We start from the raw sequence: 21,162 nt of genomic DNA, 5'->3' as shown, positions 1-21,162 counted from the left end.
GGTTCCTGTGCACAGTCTTGACACGTAACACATTCCTCCTTCGCAGCACAGCTCCTCTCTGATCCACGGGGGAATATTAATGGTTCGCCATGCGTCATTCTACTTAACAGTAAATGAAGAATTGAAGTACAAACTAACTGCAGTTAGTTTTTCGTCTGCGTGCTGACTGCTGCTCCACCCTCCTGTCCTCGAGAGCCCATAACACAGTGATGACTCACTTCCTTTGCTTGTTGAAATCTCTCTTTCACAGAGTTGCAGATCCTCATGAAGCCACGTGATGATGAAACAGAGATCACAAAGACATATCACAGATTAAACTGGATTATTTCACTCGTGGCACCTACTTTAAAACAAAGTGGAAAAAGCACTAAATGTCAAATGTGATGCAGGTTCTGCAGCAGAGCCGTCAAACATTTATTTTCTTTACTAACTATAATGTATAGGCTTAATGTAGCCTAGATATGCACTGTGCATCTAATCACACTCTCAATACTTAAAGTCAAACTGAAATCAAATTACATTTCTGTGTCTGCTACAGCACATTATCTGCTCTGTAGATCACATCCTGTGTTCTCCTTTGAGAGAATAAACAGAAACTGAAAGGGAGAACTTATATTTTAGGTTTCAAAATGATACTCCTGTATTTTTCAATTGACTTGTCAGAAATGTGCCGAACAAAGAAATACACATAAATGAGTTCCAGTGAACTGCTCTATTCATCATCAGGTCAGTGAGGCATGATGAGAAACACTTGTGATGTCTGGAAACAGATGTTGCTGTTGAGTTATTCAAATGCCCTGCCTATAGTTTGGAGCTCAGTTAACGTGTCAATGAGCTCTTTTGTGCTCGCAGCCAGAAGAGTTTTAGCAACTAGTGTATTAAAGGTCCCATATCGTGCTCCTTTTTGGGTTCACACTTGTATTTTGTGTTTCTACTAGAACATGTTTACATGCTGTAATGTTAAAAAAAAGACTTTATTTTCCTCATACTGTCGGCCTGAATATACCTGTATTTACCCCTCTGACTGAAACGCTCCGTTTTAACGCATTTCAACGGAATTGCGACGAAATTGCAACAGAATTGCGTTGCTAGGCAACAGCTTGGGTCCATGTGTACTTCCTGTCAGCTGATGACATTCACATACACTGCAACCAGGAATAAACTGGGACACATTTAGAATGTTTACGCTTAAATCTGTGTAAAGGGTCTAAATATTGTATATTTGTGACATCACAAATGGGCAGAAATCCTGACAGCTTGTTTCAAATGCAGAGTTTCTGAATACAGGCTGTGTGTATTTCACTGTGGATTGAGTGTTTCGATACTTTCACAGTATTTATATAGGACTTAGACCTGCTTTATAATAATAAAAAAAACAGGAAAATTTCACTTTTTTATAATATGGTACCTTTAAATGTTTAGTTCTCAGTTGATGAATAGTTCCCTCTACAGACAGAAGCAGAGCTCCGATCTGTTGTCACTCTGCTTCAGTATCAGCGTCCTCCAGGTCAATAATAAATCCGATCACAGCTCATGTGCACACTGAGCACAGAGCTGTGTGTGTGCGTGCGTGTGTGTGTGTGTGTGTGTGTGTGTTTTAGATGCTGGTAGATTTCCATTCAGCTGATAGAAGTGTGTGTCTCTGTGTTTTTAGATGCTGGTAGATTTCCATTCAGCTGATGGGAGGATCCCTGAGGTAAACATTCCAAGCATATATATAAAACAGTAGATGTGACCTGTGGTGCCTTCAAATGGGGTGGTGTTTAACGTGTTTACGAGATGAGTCCATATGAAAGCTAATGTTTTTTTATATTCAAAGTAATGAGTGCAAGACAACTGTGTCTACAATCAATGAACCAAAAAAGATTTTAGTAGAATTTTGATTATTATAGTTCCAAGAGAACAAAGCATGCTTTCAATCATGAAGATAATCTATAATCATTTTGCATTTATATTGCAGACAATGATTTTTTCCAATTTTTTCCTGAACTTAATATGTAAGAACTGTCTTTGGTATTCTGAATGGCGAATACACTACACTAAGCAATATATTTTATGTACAATATATATATAGATCCAGTATTATGGGTATTATAGGCAGGCAATTACAATCAGTCACTTCCTGTTTCGCAGTTTTTTCTTTTAGTTTTTTTGTAGGTGGTCCTTCTTAATGTAGCCCAGGACACATTCGCATACACACTGCTAAAAGAATGTGGCCATATGCGATCCAGACCACCTCTGAATGTGGTCTGAAAGATCCAATCTCAATGCGTACTCAATGCGTCTTTAGTGTGTTCACAACTGTACTTAAAGCTGTCCTCTTGTGATCAGATCACTCAAGACACATGTTGCGGTTATGTGCTGGCACTGTAACCACTTATCTACGAAGACACTCCCTATCTGTGCTCTACTTACTTCTAGGAATGACTTGGCTCAGGCTCAGCTGGAATAATGAACTTCCGAGCACCAATTAAAGCAGAGCTTCCAATGTTTCAATTAAAATGTCACGCCAGTTGTGTTATTCTTTACTTGTTTGCAGGTCGCTGCCAATCAAATCTGATCAAACTTGTTTTCTGAAACCAAACTTTAATCATTGCATATTAATCGCCAAATGTTTCATGTTATAGAGAAACACAGGAGACTTGAAACCAGGTTTTCAGGGGCTTTAGACATTATTTTATGCAGTTTAATGTATGTGGCATTAAGAGGAAAAAAGGATTCATCAAAATCTTAAAAAAATAAATAAATAAAAAAACACACCCCCTGCCGAAACCCGTCTATTGTCTGAAGGCTCATTGCAGATTTTCTCACAAATTAATAACCACCATTATTTTTGTCAAAAAGCCTTTATTGGAACTAAAAAACAACAAGAAAAATACAAGAAAAGAAAACTTTATACATTCATATATATTTGCCGCTTCATACTGCATCTCACTGAGGCAGGACTGTGTTTTTCCAATCACAATGGTTACATCATGTAATGCAAACCCCCTGTTAAGGTTCTGTACAGAGAACTAAGCACTGCAACCCATTCATGAGACACCCTCTACACATCTTAGCAGAAAACGAGTTCATAAGCGATCCGAGAAGGAGAATCCTTTGGCATTAGCACTGTCAGAGAACTTGTTTCCAAGAACGACTGGCAGCTGTTCTGCACCCCGCCTCACTACAGTAACACAAACAGGACGACATTAAAAAGCTCACTTTCCCTTCTTCACATCTCATACCACTGACACACAAACTGAAAATGACCGAGAAACAGATGATTCTAGGAATGCTCCATCTTAAGGGTCATTGCGGATTATCATGTAGCATTTATTTCTATCAAGAGTGAACATGAAGGTCTTTTAACACCGAGATGGCTGAGGCAGGCAGCTGATTGGTTGGTAGCTTTTGATTACTTTCAGGGTTTTGCTGGAATTATTGGCAACAAGGGCGCAAGTAACACTTCCACTGCCGCAGTCTAAAACCTGACCTGTAAAAGAAATGTAATACACACTTTTTTCTTTCTGGGCTTTAGCAGTAAGACGTGTAGTTACTAGTAGACATTTTCACATTTAAAAGGAGAACAAATAAGACAAAAAATACAAAAATTGTTCCAACAGAAGAACTGGATATAAATGATAAAAGTGGAAAAAAACTTAACTTGTTTATAGATATGATACAATTTTATATATACACACATACATATCACATGGAACTCTGTGTACAGCAGCAGAGGTGCTTTGCTTTTTAGGGTGAAACCATCCAACATCACTGGTCTCAAAAGGCTTTGGGGCGGCTTTGGGGCAGAGAGGGGCACACACTGAAGTTAATTCAAGTATATCGATGACATTTATGTCGCCAGTCCAAGACATTTTTTTGGGCTGCACCTGCATCATGTTGGAGGTCAGGGTTGGACAAATTGTTGGTTTTCAATCTCACTGAAGCTCTGATGACAGATGATAGTTTGGTAGTGCATTATAGGGGCCATTTAAGGAGGGTTTCAAAAAGGTACCCTTTGGAGTTTTCGTGTAAACAAAGTTATGTTTACATTCAGTGTTTGTCACCACAACACAGTGTGTGTGTGTGTGTGTGTGTGTGTGTGTTGAATGCATTCCTTCCTCATAAATCCTTTGCAAAGGTGATTTTTAGACATGTTGGAGCCTGTATTGTTTTACATCCACTACCGATCTTATTCCCTGCCTTTGGTGGTACATTGCTGGGTTTCTTGGTGCATTATTACCACCACCAACAATCAAAATCAGTGAAGCAGTGTGAAAGCCATTAGCAGGAATCTGTCACCCTGCTGGGTGCTTGTGCACGCCATAGAAAAAAAAAAAAAAAAAAAAAGGTAAAAAAAATGGTGACCTACTCATAAAACTATACACCATAGTGCCAATACTGGTCAAAAAACTATTTGCAATGATGTAAAGCCGTAAAGCTGTCACAGTCATAGAGTAAATCCAAATGAATGAAGACATCCTTAGTCAGGGTTCTAAGGTACTTCTCTGGTAAACCAATCAAATAGATACAGGATTTTTGAGGCCACTACAGATATTGATATTTGAGAGTTTAAAAATGATCCAATAATGAAATATCAGTTCCCATAAATTTGTTTTTGTAACAATTGCAATCCAAGAAATGTGATGGGCAGAAGATTTTGCAGTTGAGAAATAGAATTCACTACTCTCTGGGTGGACAAAATGATGATACTGTTTTAAAAAATATATATCTTTGGCATTTATGTACTTCAATGTCTTGTCATTTACCGGCCGACATATACGCCAATACCGACATATCTGCAATGACCTAATATCTGCCCGGATGATTTATCACTGTAAAGATACTATACGTCCACAAATATCAGTAGTTCACAGATCCGAGTATTGGCCTTAAAAAACCCTGCATCCGTTAAACATCCCACCTGTCTCTTCCCTTTAGCTCACCTACTTGCAATCCTGACATTAAGAGCAAACACCGGTGCAAAGATCCTCACAAGGTTGGAAGAAAAGAAAAAAAGAGTTTACTGAACCTGGTGGAGAGCCGGAGCTGAAGAGGAGGAGCTGAACACTTACAGGTACACCTCACCAATATGATGGAGGGGGATAGGAGGCCTCTGAAATAACGCGCCCCTCACAGGCATGGGTGGTGCACTGGCCCCCAACACAATTATTGACTTAAGTACTTGCAAAAATAAATATTTAGAAAACAACACAATATTCTTCTGTGAGTGGATGTGGTGGTGGGGGGGGGGGTTTGAAACGAGGACATGGCTCTGGGGTTTCAGGAAAACGTAACCTTTTTCCTCCTCTCCCGATTGCTTTTGTTTGTTCAACAAAGTTCTATGAAAAACTGTTTATTTTTTCGGAAAATAATTCATTGGTTTTCCAGCATGCTGCTGCTGCTGCTGCTGCTGCTGTTGCGGCAGGGACAGTTGTTTCAGTTGGTGCTGTGGTGGTGGATGGGTGGGGGGGGTGATTAGATGACTTTGTAGGTCAGGTAGTCACAGAGCAGCGTAGGGATGGTCAGGGACTCCACCTGCTGGGTGGTCATCACCCGGCGGAGGGACATCCTACACATGTGCTGCAGATTGGGAACGCTACGAGGACACTCCCAGAAGTGTACACTACCATCACGAGTCCTAGAACAAAACAAAAAAAAAGCACAGTGAGTTTCTAAACCAAAACTAAAGATAGCCAAGAATGCAAACATCCTGCACATGGTGCCAGCAAGCTGACATGAAACATGGAGAACTGGTTTCCTTGGCTCCTCTATCATAAGGTCACTAAGGTGCAACTGAGGTAATGTGATCTGTATGTTCAGGATTGGTGGGCGTTTGTACGTGTAATTGAGCCTTACCCAGCAGCAAGGACACTTCCTTCAGCGGAGAAGGCACAGCAGAGGCCATTAGAGAGAGAGGCGATGGCCTGAGGAGCTCTTTCCTCGATGCTCCAGAAACGAACAAGCCTGAGCAGAGACAGAAAAAAACACTGCTGTCAGAATCCACACTGCATGCAGGAAACTTTGTATTTGTATCACAAGGCGAGCAGCTTGTTAGCGTGAGAGCCAACTAGCTGCTACGTTAGCACATTAACACATGTTCTATTACACAGACCGGTGACGGTTATGGGAAGTTACATCTCCTCTGTCGTACAATTCCCGAGCCACCAGCTCTGCAACTACTTCACTCAGAGCAGCTGTCAATCATATCACACATCACATCAGAACTAATTTGATGCTTTACCCCGGGGCTTTATGAACCTGCTACTTAAACGTACAAAGATGAGAGGAATAAAGGAGACTGGAGGGAAATAACAGAACTGGAGATCCTGATGAGATATGAGTGAGTTTACAGTCAGAGACTGAGCTGAACACAAACACACACACACACACAAACAAACACTCCAACAGATGGTTGGTGTGTACGTTGGTAGCTAGTTCACAGCCAACGTCTGTACAGTTGGTACATTGTCTGTTTAGGGTGAATAAGCACAGACTGTAATAGTCCAGAGGTCATTTCAATTCACACAAATGATGTGAACATTTTCTTCCCTTTCTGTCTGCACACAACTTGAGAGTTTTTCCCCCGGAGGTGGTGCTAGAACGTGGCTACAGGGTCATTCAAATCAAAGGGGATTATTACTTGGATGGCATGAATGTGATCAGGAAAATGTATTGCCAATCTGCCCCTTAGATTATGAGATTTCTAGTGATGAAAACTGACATTTTGAGATAAATTAAATTTGTAAAACATTGGGAAGATCTTAGGACTCTTAGTTTACTAAATTGTATGGTAATCTGGGAAGTTGTTGATAAATCTTTGAATGGAGCAAAAAAAAAAAAAAAAAAAAAAAAAAAAAAAAAATCACATACAGTTATTTATTAATTAGCATCTGTTCATTACTTGTATTTTCTAACTTTACGGTACCTAAAATAATCACACTGCTGGTCAAAACATTATGACTTTTCCCTGAAATATTTAGAGTGTTCAGTGGGAGGGCTGAGTTGGTTTGTTTTTTTCCACAACCGCCATTTTGCAGCACTTCCTCCTGCCTCTCTTCTCAACATATTTCCTGCCAACAATTCAGCACTCGGCCAACCAGCGATCAGAGTGATTAATAGCTACCTTGTGACAGTCATGTGACCCCGGCCAAACAGACCAGCATACCGTAGCTCTGTGCTCCCAAGTCCTCTTTAAGACTCATGACTCCCGAGCAAGACTTAAAAACAAACCGCAGTAAACAGTGAAGCTTTTTTCTGCTGCACTGTGCTGTTTATATATCAGCCCATGTGCACTGAAAAATGCTTTAGTGTACCAACATCCACTCGAGAGGCACACAGCTGAACGTGTGGGTTTGTCAAGACTTGTACTGAAATCACTTCTCGTTCAGAAGTTGAACACGTTGAAATATGTGTTGCAAACAGTGCACTTGTTTATCTACTGCTGAAACATTCATGCTGATATAGCTAACCTCCTAGAACAGACAGCAGGACACACAATATCCCACGACAGCGAAAAAGACAGATATTTTATGTGATAATGGTTTTTCAGGGTTTATGCTGAAGTCAACATGTTCATCATTTTCATTTTAAAAGATCCCCCATTTAAAGAGAAGAGATCAGTTCCTCTTAAAGCAAAGAAAACCCCGAGACCCACCACTAAACCGAGTAAAAACACAATAATTGGAGTTAAGAAATGGCATATAACCAGTTTAAGGAATATTAGTTTATCATTCAGTGTCGTACCTGTCATCAGTAATGCTGGCAATGTGGCGGCCATCAGGGCAGAAGCTCACAGAGCGAACCCAGCGGTCATTTGCCCCTCCAGCAAAAATGGGTGAAGGAGGAGGGAAGAGATGGCTGGAGAAAGATGAAAAGTAGGAGCTTAATAACAGAATCAGTATTCACTGTTTTAAAATGGTGAGGCTGTCCAACCATTTACAAATAAGACAGTTTATAACTTGTGACTTGAGAAATTAATTTATTCTCTTGAAAATAGTTGCAATAATACACAGTTTGGGTCAATTCAGTACACTCGGGGGTTTTACAAATACAGCCTTATGTGGTCTGGTGTGACCAGTAGCTAATGTTAGCCAAGATATAAATAGATATTGCTGTGTTTTAGCATTCACCATGATCCTGTAATTGTGACCACTGTTAGACAAACTTATCCACTGAGGAAAACCCTGAGGTATGAAAGCTCCAGAAAAAGTTAGTAGGTGGACCTTAAGTTCCCCCAAAATACAATACTTGTATTGTAGTCATTGGCAAATGGAAATATTCCGGTGGACGGACGGTTTACTTATCCCAAATTGGGAAATTCTTTCTTACCCAAGTTCCAGCAGGACGGTGCCCTTGTGGTGGTCCCACACGATGACCCGGGTGTCATAAGAGGCGGTGGCCAACAGCGCCCCGTCTGGTGAAAACTCACAAGACACCACATCATTGTGGTGCCCCTCCAGCTTCTGGATCAAGGTGTACTTATCCATGTTCCATAGGAACACCTGCAATGTGAAGAGAGGACTGTTATAGCCCATGGAATGATTTGGACGGAGTATAGATGTGCTATTTTTTTTTTTTTTTTAAACTTATCATTACTATATGCACTTAAAGAATTTAGCAATTAAATTAAGCAACATGAATTAAAACAGAATTAAACAGTTATACTCAAGTTATGCTCAGTGTCATATTGTTATGCTTTGTAACCTTTAACCAGACCAAACAAACAAAGTGCACATGCTACACAAGCAGCAAGGCTATGTCAAAATGCAATCACTACTCATACATTGACAATTATAGCTAACATCTTTATATAATAGTATTAAAATACAACATCAGAATTTAAATGTATACATCTTTTAATATATTATTAAATGTACGAAATAAATACTTCTATTATGTTAGCAAAAAAAGTCTACACAAAAAAAAGAGAAAATGAAACAAGTAGTAACTTAAGGTAACCTAAAGTTACTCCACTGGTTTCCCCTTTGAGTTTTAGTTCACTGTGTTTACAATAGGCTCGCACCTCCGGCAGAAGCCTACGGAGAGACAGATACTGCAAGAGAAAAGAATATTTTATGGCCAAAAGGTTGATACCTCTGGCACAATACACATATGCTCTCACACACACACACACAAACACTTTACACACACATACACACTGGTAGAAAAGTAATCATCTGTTGCAGCCTTTTGCTTTTTAACAGTCAGCCATGGTCAGAATATTTAGTATTAATATCTTTGCTCCAGTTATACAACTTCTGCACCTTGTCACTATTATTGTTAAAAAATGGAAATGCTTCAAAGTGCTGCAAAAACTACTTGAAAACAAATGCAGTTAATGATCTACATAAAAACAGTCACATGCAGACTAATGGTTCAGTTTCTTGAGCCGTTTGGTTTTACTCCTCTCTGTACTAGCTACTTTCCTCAGTTTATAGTGTCCCAATTTAAGTTAAAAACATTAGCATAATTTTCTCTGTTGGATTGTTAAGCTGTGTTTTTCATCACAAAGTGTGCTGATGGAAAAATGCGGATGAAATGCAGTATAATTTATCGCTGTTCCACTGTTGCTGCCAAAAGCAGAAACACTCAAATGCTTTTTAGAAAAGCAGAAAAAGCCACAGAAGAACTGCAGATGGAAAAGTTGCCACATAAGTGGGCAATTTGTCGACTGCCTTAAGGGCAACAGCTGACATTTGTAGGATACAAGTGCTCTGCAAAAGGCACAAGAAATATCTCTATTGGAAATCTAAATTAGTCTGAAACCTGCACAATAATTCCATTACATAAGGGGTTGCTGTAACATCTGCAAAGTATTAGAGGCTGCTGGCTAACATGGACAGTAAAGGGAGGGAGCAGGCTGTTGTTGTTAAGGCCCTGACACACCAAGCCGACGGTCGGCCGTCGGCCAGTTTTGGGCCTCGGGTGAGCGTCTGTCAGCCTAGTTTTTGAGGTGTGTCCTGCACTGTTTTATGATCGATTCAGCATGTTGAATCGGCGGCGCCGCTGATTCAGCTTAAACAAATCAGCGCACAAAAAGAGAAACGGAAGCGAGGAAAGCGAGCGAACGAGTAAAGTCAAGCTCTTCGCAATTTTTCATCTTCATCTCATCTGATCATTCCAAAACACATCAACATGGCCATCTGGAATGAAGCTGTGAGAGTGGTGTGAAAATGTTCAGCAAATGCTGCTTTATTTCATGTACGTATCATAACAACGGCTTGTATATATATATATATACATACATATATATATATATATATATATATATATATATATATATATATATATATCTCCACAGTCCTCGGTCTTCCGGTTTCCATTTTTGAATGACGAATACAGACTACCGCCGCCTCCTGGTGTGGAGAGTTATTTCCTCTCACGCAGACGCAGAACGTACGTGGTAGTTGGGAGTGGCTGTAGTCTTTGTCAGGCGTGTTTGAGTGCAACGTTTTGGCCAAGACACAAGCGACGTGAAACAATACAATGGTCGGCCTTCATGGCTGCTAGTTCTTTGAAATCGGCTTGGTGTGTCTGGGCCTTTAAACTGTTGTGGTTGGCTGAATTATTTTCTATGACTTTCCATTAAAATGCTACACTGTATGCTACTAGGGAAACATTTATACTGACAGTAACAGAAATCCTAGTAACAAAAGAGAAAGCTAGCTTGTGCAGAAAGTGGACGGAGCTATTTAAAGATGGGGGATGGGGGGTGGGGGGTAGGGGGGTAGTGTGTTTGGGAGATAGGTTGGGGGGGGTGAAGGGGGATAGAGGGAGTATTTAATAACCACTTTAAAAAGGTGCAATGTGTAACATCTGGCCACATGCTCCCAAGAAATGGGGGATAGCATTTCACCTCTACTACTTGGTCCTTCTAAATTTACAGTCATCAGTTATATAAATAAGCCAACTACTAACTAACAGCAGGGCAAGAACATGCAACATTTTCCAACTTCTGAAACTCTGAGAGCTGGTCAAAATAACACTGCTATCTTATAATCTATAGGTGTGGCGTCAGCCTATGTTGTGTTTACTGTGCCACTAACCGGGGGCTGACGGGCGGCTGTACGCTCCGTGGACATTTTGATAGTTTGTTTTATTGGATTAAATCCAAAGTGGCAAAAACGAGAAAACAACCTCCCTGCCAGATGACTCCTTTCCCAGAAGGAAATACAAATTAGTTTTTCTTGTTTCTGCGACTTTGGATTTAATCCAATAAACAAAAAAACAAAGCGTACACGGACCCTGTACCTTCAACGAGACTGACAAGCCCCCAGGACAACTATACTTCTTTGTCCGCGTCTTCTTTGTCCGCCACAGTGACTCACTATCACGAGTGGTATTACAAGACGGGCCGGGGCTAGCTGGTTAGCATGCTCATTTCAGTAGATATCTCTGCAACACAATACATAGATATCTTTGGCATAAGGTCGACCGTGTAACCTCTTCTGTTGATAATATTAGTTCATTTTTTTTGAACGTTTTAAACTAAAATTCTGGCCAGATTTTACACATTACACCTTTAATGACAGTTTGAACCTGAAATAAATAAGAGGAACTGCAACAGCAGAGGTAGACAGACACGGAGCAGCACCTACGTACAGATCGGTGCCAGGCTGCCCCTGGCCAGGCCTTTGGGCATTGCGCACTGTGCGTCCCCGGTTTACACCGGCTGCTCAAAATGTCAGCGCGGCGCTCCCTTCAAAACCAATCACACACTGAGCTCTGCCACCACCTGTGACAGGGAGAGCAAGACACACACTGTAGGGACACACAATCTAACAAAACGACCACCATGTCTATCACAACCATGTTCAGATTGATCTAGAGCTGCAACATTGTAGATAAGGTGAACTAATGGCAGCCAGTCTATGGAATCAATATCCAGAAACATGTCTGCCGTAAGGGCTGCAGAAATATGGGAATAAAAGAAGAAAATGTTTTTTTTATCTTATCTGACCTTTGATATTATGCAAGAGGTCGGAATTGTTTTTAAATTGGCAAGAGTGTTGTTGTGGAAGTTACTTAAAAAAATATTTGTAAGATTCCCCTGCTGTATTGATTTAAAGATTTTGTTTAGTCTCCCCCCCCCCCCCAACAAATACTTTTAGGAGGTATCTGAGTTACATAATGAAACAAGTTTACTTCAGCTATACAACAATAGTGAAAACAGTTGTCTGCTCTGCATGCAAAATTCAGAACACCAAAAGCCTGTTATGTTTTTTTCCCCCACTGCAAACAAAAGCAGAATCTAGTAGATGAGGGTGGCACAACTTATCATGACACCGAGCACAGTTTGTTCTAAGGTGGAAATGGGAGGGCAGATGGGAAGTGTATTGATTTGTAAGTTGATTCAGCATGACTGGTCACAAGCAACTGAACAAAGACTAGCTAGCAATCACAATCAAAAATAAGTAAAAAGGAACTTGTGTACGTACTGCTTTGCCAGCGCCGACTGAGCACAGGATGGAAGAGTCAGGGGAGAAGGCGCTGCAGTACACCCAGTACTGATGCCCCCGCAAAACCTTCACCATGTTACCTACAAGACACAAACAACATTATCTCAGTTGAAGCAGTACGCCATGTCCTTTACTGTCAACGCTACACTGCTGTGATAGACCACACATTATGAGTCACGTTAAGATTTTTCTTTTGGCGTGTTTACCTTTATTTGACACCAGACAGTATAAAGTAGAGGCAGACAGGAAACACAGAGAGAGAGAGAGAGAGAGAGGAGGTAGGCTATGCAACAAAGGTCTCAGTCCGGAATTGAGCCAGTGACTCAGAGGCCATGTGGTATGCACTTAAATCATTTAGCTATCAGGATGGCCACATAATAAGTCACTTATTCTGATTTATTACATTTCCCACAGATATTATTTGAGCACCATACCCTTCTTGTGGACTGTACTACAAAAGGATAAGGCAGGGCTGATTCTGTGTTGGTCTTTTTGCTAACAATTTCCATGAACCAAAAATTGTGGTAGTCTCTCAATACTTTATATAGTTTCATGTTTAAAGAAGCCACAATAATTACCTAAAACAGCTGGTGACTCATTTTTAAGTGAACATTACTCAAACGGGAGGAAATGGTGCATTTGTTGGGGACTATTTTCAGCAGCAGATTAATAACCATTTTCCAATAATGGGATTTGTTGACAATAAGCAAAATAAAGGTTATCACCAGACTTTGAGTTGAGATAATGTTCATTAAACAGTCAACCAAGAACTAGCAGCATGTGCAACTGATTCTAACTGACCCATGAAGAAGAAATGTAGGTCACACCACTAATGCCATGTAAAGGGACATCAACCATGCATGGCCCAGGCGCTATGCACATAATCTGTGAATGCTTGCTGGAGAGTGTGTTGTTTTAAGCAGCCCTGAAGGGATGTATTTTGTGGTTCATGCGGACCATACAGCAGATCAGGGACTCTCATAATGTCTGTGTGCAACTGTATTTCCCTATGCATATAAAACAAGAATAAATACCACCAATACACTAGGCTTTAGCTGGGCTATTTTTCACATATACAGGCTGGCCATAGCCCCGGGATATTTCGCCTACTTTTCAAAACTGGCTGGTATTCCCCTGCCAACAGCAAGCTCTGAGTTGAACAAACAAAAGGTCCCAGAGTTCTGCTTCAGCTTTGAAGTGAAAGAAAAGAAAAGACAGTTGAGCTAAAATGAAAACAGTTCATCCACATACCATCATCTTTGAGGTCCCAAACACGGAGGGTCTTATCTCTGGATGCAGAGACCAGCATGAGACTGCCATCGGGTGCAAAGGTCAGGTCTCGCACTATATCAGTATGGTCCATCAGATTCAGCAACAGTTTTCCTGCAGCAAGCCATGAAATCAAACAGGGGATTAATGAAAAAGTCATCCATAGTTAAGCGCAACTACTCCTCAGTCAAGTTTGAGAGCTGTCAGTGGTACAGTGTTTATAGGCACGGCAAGGACTACATTCCAGTTCCAATGCAGACCTACAGGCTGTTTGAATATTACATTTTTACTCACATTCGAACGAAAGTTGTAATTTAAAATACAAAGTGACAGCCCTAGTGTACACATGCCATAACTAAACCATGGCTTTCTTCCAATGGGAAGATTGGGTTTGTTTACTCAAAATACCTACTCATACCTATTTATTGACAGTGTGCCAATGACGACACAATACCAAAAGTAGTGCTGTATATCCTCAAATTGTTTCTTATTAACTTCCTCTTTCTTTTTCTCAAAAGGAAGCAGACCCATAATGTGAAACAACCTTTTTACTACTTTCAGACTGCCCAAACAAGACTCCCTTTGGAGTATGTATCAGCTTATAGCCTCATGGATTTCAGATAGTGTCGATTCAACTTAGTGCCTCCAAAATCCCACTGCTGTTGTACACATTAACAAGTGACTGCCAAAAATGTGACACCCATTTACTGTATTTAAATTGAAATACTTGGTCTGATTACCGACTAATGAAGCTGAAAAGGGAAACTACTTCTAATTAACAAAAATGTGTCCTCACCAGTGTAAACATCCCAGATCTTGATGCGACCATTGTTGAGGCCTGTTGCCAGTAGCAGCTGGTCCTGACCAAACTTGAAGCGGTGCCACTCGATGTTCACACAGCGGCTCTGCTTCTCTGGCACCGAGGAGCCGAAGGCCAAGCCCCAAACGATGTCACCGCAGTCGATGGTGTGTTCGCGGGGCTCGTCGGCCGCTGGGATTACCTGGCCTTCGGCGCTGTTCTGACGAGACAAACGCCGGGGGCTCAAGGCATTGGTGGCCTCCCCGCTTTTGCCCATTGAACTACAGCAACAGAGAATGGAGACAGATACAAGAGGCGGTCAACAAGAGACAGCCCAGGTGAGCAGTTTGGCCACGTTGGCACGGTACAAGTGTTTTCCCCCTGCACCGCACAGCGAGGCAACGTTGTTTACCTCAATGACGTAATGGAAGCACGTTAGTCATAAACCAGAGGTACTATTCCACTGCCAAGTTTAGTGTTTTTTGCCACTGCAAAAAAAGCAGCCAACCAGCCACGGCCTGCTGTTTTGGGACAGCAAGCACTTGTTCTACAGACAATTTCAAAGTGTGGCTCTGAGAGTCACAAGGCGCTATTGAGTGGAAAAAGAGCCTGTTAAGCAGAAAGGCAGCTGATAAAAAAAGCCACATGTCCTTGGCACTGAGGAGCACCTCTTTGTGTACGTTCTGCTTTCTGTGTAAGGCGGGATGGGAAACTGAGGGCCAGTAAATGGCTAGATTGTTCTATTAGCAAATAGATCTGCAACAACACAATATATGTAGATCTATGTGCCTCATTCACCAAATGAGTGCATTGCATTGCATCATGACTTGATTTCATGCAGTGTAGTTCAAGATTTGGCTGTATTATTGTTTTTTTAACAGGTACTTTTCTTAAACACTGCAGATAAAATAGCACATAGCAATCACATTTTACGGCAAAACATGCAGTGGTAACATTCTCCAGCTGCTAATGTTTTCTGCTTCTTCCACACTTTGTCCTATCTGGACAAACTGTAAAATATGCACTCCTAAAAGTATGCTTTATCAAAGTATGGCTAAGTCATGTGTGAAAATAATTTGGCCCACTGTCTGCGTAGAACAACACGACAACAAGTGCCATAATACTAATGACATCAAGTTCAGCTTCCTGATAATCTCAGAGGAATTTGCTGTTTCACAAAATCCCAGCAATTCGCCTGACCACAGATAAGCGTACTTGAATTTGAGAACAGTCCATGACAGGATGACGGGAGTCCTTAATGATGTTACTGGCTTTCTTTTTGCAGGGAGTGTTGTAAATCTGCTGTAGTTGTGGTAATTCCGTGCCAATGATTTTTGGCCACACATATATAGTTTCGTAATCAAGATAAAAAAAACGGCTTAGTCATTTCCTAAAACAGCTGGACACTGTAAAGGATTGGTACCATGAGGTCAGTTGTTGTAGTTTTTCTTGCCCGAGTAGTAGCTGAGTTTTTTAATGTATCTGCCAAGTTTGGTTACTGTGGGTTTGGCGGTTTCTGAGTTCCACACTTCTAGTGTATAATAATAATAATAAAAGAATAATTCCTGCATTCAGGCCTAACCATTACATGGATGACACATAAAATAAGTACTCCACAATAAAATACTATAAACCTAAAAAAGGGCATAACCTAAAGAGGTTTCTTAAACACTGTTTACAATTGAAGGTTTTCAGATGAAAAAAGTCTAAACAATTGAACAAAATCATAAATATGTATGTTAATGTTTTATCAATCATGGTTGCTACATTAAAGTACTGGTAGTCAATGAACTGCAGTTTAAAAAAATACTTACAAGTCCTTCAGACATTTTGCCAAGGGAATGAGCCTGACAATGCGATGCCCCTGAGACCAAGCGAAGTAGGAACCATTGGGTGCAAAGGCTACCGTCCAAGCCTCGCGTCCAGACTTCTGGTCGAAGGGAGCAACGGGCACCAGGAGTTCACCGATGAACTTTGCCTTACCTGGTGAAAAAACAACAACTACACTGTTAGGATCACTTATTAACACATTCAGTCTTATTCGAGCCAACCCACAGGAATTCCAGTCATCCCAAAGTAACTTATTCACTGTCTGCAGTGGGCTTGTCACTGCTGCAGGATTCTGATTGGTTAACTGTGCTATCGGCACAAAAACAGCACGTCATAAAATGAAGAAACCACTTACAAAATAAACTAATAGGGAATACTCTATATATCCACAGTCTTGGGCCCATACTTGACCTCTTACAATGATGCATTGACCTATACTTGCCCTCTTAGGTCAATGCAAGCCCCCCTGAGGGCAAATTTGTGATACTAGGCTATAGAAATAAAACTGACTTGTATAGTATAGTCAGATCCGAAAAGTAACCTTTAACTAACACTTCCCATGTAAATCTTAGACTCCAGAAACACAACTAACAGATTGATAGACAATTTCACAACAATTCTCAGACACACAAGCAGCACCTTTTTTATACATAAGTATAGTTGTCTGCAGATAACAAATTACTTTAACATATTTTCATGCCCAAGTGTAAATAAATTGGAATTTTTTTTGTTTTTTTAAATTGCAGTATGGTATTAGTAGAGTTATAGATTCTGACAATAAGGAAACACAGAATTAGCTCAAATGTTGAACTGAAGAATTCAACACATTTCCCTTTACTAACATTAAAAACACCACCAAGACCAAGAAAGTGGATCATATCAGTCCAGTTCTGAGGTCTCTACACTGACTCCCTGTCTCTCAGAGGATTGATTTCAAAATACTCCTGCTGGTTTGCAAAGCACTAAATGGTTTAGGGCCATAATACACTTCTGATCTTCTGCTATGTTATGAACCATCCAGACCTCTCAGGTCATCTGGATCAGGTCTGCTTAGTGTCCCCAGAGTCACAACTAAACATGCAGAAGCAGCGTTCAGTTTTTAAGGCACCACATATCTGGAACAAGCTCCCAGAAACCTCAAACTCAAACTCTGAGTTATTTTAAATCAAAGCGTAAAACTTTCCTGTTTGCTGCTGCCTATTATTAAACCAGGTAATGATCTTATATACTGCACTTGAGCTTTTACTCTTGTGTGTTATATTCTATTTTAGCTTCTATCCTCGCTTTTATTTTGAGCTTGTTTTTATTTTCTAATCTTTAATGTTTTTATTACTGTTTTAATTATGTCTTAATGTTCTTTTGTTTCAAATATTTGTTTATTATGAAGCATGTGCATGCATGTCAGTGACACATACTTCTGTGGGGTGTGTATCATGCCTCATTTTTGATATATATATCAACAAAAACAGACAATACTAGGAACTAAGGGCAAACACAAATGGAGACAAGCAAATACAAAGAACATAATTAATTAAAGGGAAAAAAAAAAAAAAAAAAAAACTATAAATAAATAAATAAATAAAACACAGACAACACCCTAAGGCACACAAATCAGGGAGACATTGTCTTAATGGTATTTTGCATTTTGTCGCAATGTTCTTGAATGTTTATGTAAAGCACTTTGAGTTGCCCTGTTGCTGAAATGTGCTACACAAATAAAGCTGCCTCGCCTACATGAGACACGTTACACGGCCATGTGTAGCTGCGTGTGGGCACGTAACCTCCGTCTCTCTGTGGTGTGTGTGTGAGGCAACATTATGAATCAGTCACTAGGAGCGTGGGGGAGGGAACAAGAGACTGAACCATGGTGGTTCAACCAGAGAGAAGAAGAGCATCCATTTTTTAAACATTAACCTATTTTATTTTGAACACAACACACGTGTTCATCCAGACTATGTCCTCAGCTGACTCTTCATTCACATCACTGTTAATCACTCAGCTATAGTTTCTCCTCTGTTATTCATTAGTATGATTTTGTAAAGTGTCCTTTGGTTTGTTAAAGGCGCCATATAAGTCTAATTTATTATTATTAATATGATTATTATTAATGCATTTATGGTTACCTGAGACGGTGCATAACGTTACACTTTAACCAGACAGTCCTGAAGTGAGCTAGCAGCTCTCTATACACCGTGAAGCTACCGTAATGCTAAAGCCAGACAAACACTGCAGCTCCACGCAGACACACAAGACCTTTGTACACAACATTGGACTCATTTGTCATTTCTTACTCACCTATATCATTTTCGTTTACAGGGTCTGGGAAGCTTGCCATCTAAATAAGGGCACAGACTTGAGAGAAAGCCAGGCAGGAACTGATAAAGAGAAGATATTAAAGAGGAAAACGAGTAAAACGGAGCGTTGGACGGCTTCTTCTTCTCCTCCTCTAACGATGTCTGTCTGTCTGTCAGAGTCCGTCTTCTCTTCCGTTCGCTTCGTCGACAAATACCGCTTAGTTTGACGGTTTAAATCTATAATTATGCTAGAACTGTTTAACACGTAATTATAGCACTCCCTTCCGTGGACTTCGATAGGATTCCTGCTGGTACGCGATGGCTTCTGACTGGATGTTACCGAGCTATTTCCATATATAAAGGAGGAGTGACATGGGAGGGACGTCCTTACACGTCAGCACAGTTGCCATGGTAATACTATTAACGCCCACATCCATGTGAACGCCTCCCCTTGGTTGTCTAAAAGGGAACCAGTAAATTGGAGGAATCTCTCGCGAGATGTTAGACATTAGGCATGAAGGTAAGGTTATGATAGATAGGTCGTCGTGCAGTTAGTCTCGCGAGAGTTTTTGCAGCCCTCAGATCAGATTTACGTAATTTACGGGTTACCTTCTAGACACGACCATTTTTTTCCTCTTCTTAGATAGATAGATAGATAACTAAGCTAGATAGATAGTAACTGTATTGATCCCGAGGGAAATTCCATAGTACAAAACATGTTAGTAAAAAGGCAGTAAAAAAGTTAGTAGTGCAAAGTACAAAGTACAAAAAAATATACCAGATATAACAATACAAGGAGATGAAGAAAACTGTTAAAACTGAATATAGTGCAGGGTAACAGCTGTGATACACCACTATTAAAAAAGTGAATATAGTGCATTATTATCTTCTCTTTATATATATCCATGTTCTTCTTCCTTTGGCAACAAACAACACAATTGCACATTGCCGCCACCAACTGGTAGGCCTGTAAAGTATTTTTTATTCTGAAGCATTTATAATAATAATAATATATAATAAACTTTATTTATATAACACTTTTCTAAACAAGGTTACAAAGTGCTTTTCAGCAAAAAAACAAAAAACACAATAAATGAGCAAAGAATAAAATACAATCAACAGAGGGATCATAAAAACAAGAAACATCTGGGGGTAAAATACAATTTAAAAAGCAGAATAAAATGGCCAGAAAGGGATGATAAAAGCCAGCATCATATTAATCACTCAAAAACGCTTTCCTATAAAAGAAAGTTTTTAGAAGTCTATGTAGTAAATTAGTACATCATATTATACAATTTTCTTGGCTGGACTGCAGGAGTGGGCGGATTCAAAGCTGGTCTCGACCCAGGAAAGTCAGATACAGATTTTAAAGATTAAAAATAATGGTGTATCAGTCAAAAATGTATTTGTTTAACACATAGCCTAAAATAATTAAAAAAATGTATATGGATCTCATATATTTAGTTATTAAGCTGTGACCGAGATATGCACTGAATGAAACATTTTAACGAGTCTAAAATATAACAGTAACAGTAGGTTTACATTTTAAACTGGAAATGTCACTGGAAATTAAAATAGCTTAAAAAAGTGTATTTAACTATAAAAATACCTTCTATAGGGAGTGGAATCGCAGTGCATTCTGGGGCGGCGCTGCCATTTTTGGAGGATAACAGCTGTTATTATCTGTCACTCTATGTACTTATGCATATGCAAAATTGCTGTTTTTGCTGTAATTTTACCTGAAATGTTCTATTATTTTACAGATTAAAAAAAAACATTAACTGTTCAAATCAATAACAGAATGAAAACAGTGAAACTGTGTAAACAGCATCCTTTAGTTTTACATATCTCCAGAATTAAATGAATGTTCTTGCTTAGTTACTTTGGTTAACGTTACAGTCCACAGACTACACTAGCTGTTTTTATTGTCTGCCTGCATGTCAGGTTGCAAACAACAAAACAACATTTTACTTTTTCATATCTACACCCTAAATGGGCAAAATATCCTGGAAGATACAAACTGTAAAATGAAAATAAATAGAAATTGGGTTATTCAAACCTTGAAGAGATGAAAAGTAACAATGATTTAATTGTCTTTCTCTGGATGATTGACTCAAATGTTATGTTATAATTTATGATATTTGTACCAACAAAAAAGTGAAATAAAGTTGTACTTTATAGAAAAAGCTTTAATGATCATGTTAATGTATTTACAAATATATAACTCACAAACAAATCAGACAACGAAATTATATCAAGGACTAAGAAATGTCCTGCGTACTAGAAAACTTCTGTGCAAAGCGAAATAAAAACACAGCGATCACCAACAACCATTACACAACCTCGGGGAGAAACAAACATGTCTAATCTTCACCTTCTTCAGAGACAAAGTAGCTGAGCCAGAAGTGTAGAGTTCCTTCAAAATAATTTCAAATCTAACAATGTTTTCTTCCTGTTTGGCAGTCCCATGACTAACAACATGTAGAGACGGGCTCCATATAAAAGGGTTGGACAGGGTCTATAGCCC

The 21,162-nt window shown here is 39.8% G+C and overlaps 1 protein-coding gene across 1 annotated transcript; it reads right to left on the bottom strand.

The window, feature by feature from the left end:
- Nucleotides 1-2,830: 2,830 nt before the first annotated feature.
- wsb1 (WD repeat and SOCS box containing 1) lies at nt 2,831-18,989 on the bottom strand. Its single transcript, XM_074640033.1, has 9 exons — nt 18,637-18,989; nt 16,326-16,494; nt 14,509-14,792; nt 13,695-13,826; nt 12,423-12,523; nt 8,314-8,486; nt 7,729-7,842; nt 5,842-5,949; nt 2,831-5,623 (listed from the first exon to the last, which is right to left on the bottom strand). The coding sequence occupies exons 1-9, from the start codon at nt 18,674-18,676 to the stop codon at nt 5,461-5,463; spliced, it is 1,284 nt and encodes a 427-aa protein (XP_074496134.1). The 5' UTR covers nt 18,677-18,989; the 3' UTR covers nt 2,831-5,460.
- Nucleotides 18,990-21,162: the final 2,173 nt, after the last annotated feature.

The sequence above is a fragment of the Sebastes fasciatus genome, chromosome 7 (genome assembly GCF_043250625.1).
Source record: "Sebastes fasciatus isolate fSebFas1 chromosome 7, fSebFas1.pri, whole genome shotgun sequence".
Taxonomy (NCBI): Eukaryota; Metazoa; Chordata; class Actinopteri; order Perciformes; family Sebastidae; genus Sebastes; species Sebastes fasciatus.
The sequence above is the reverse complement of the archived record's forward strand: the minus strand, read 5'-3'. Positions and strand labels throughout refer to the sequence as shown.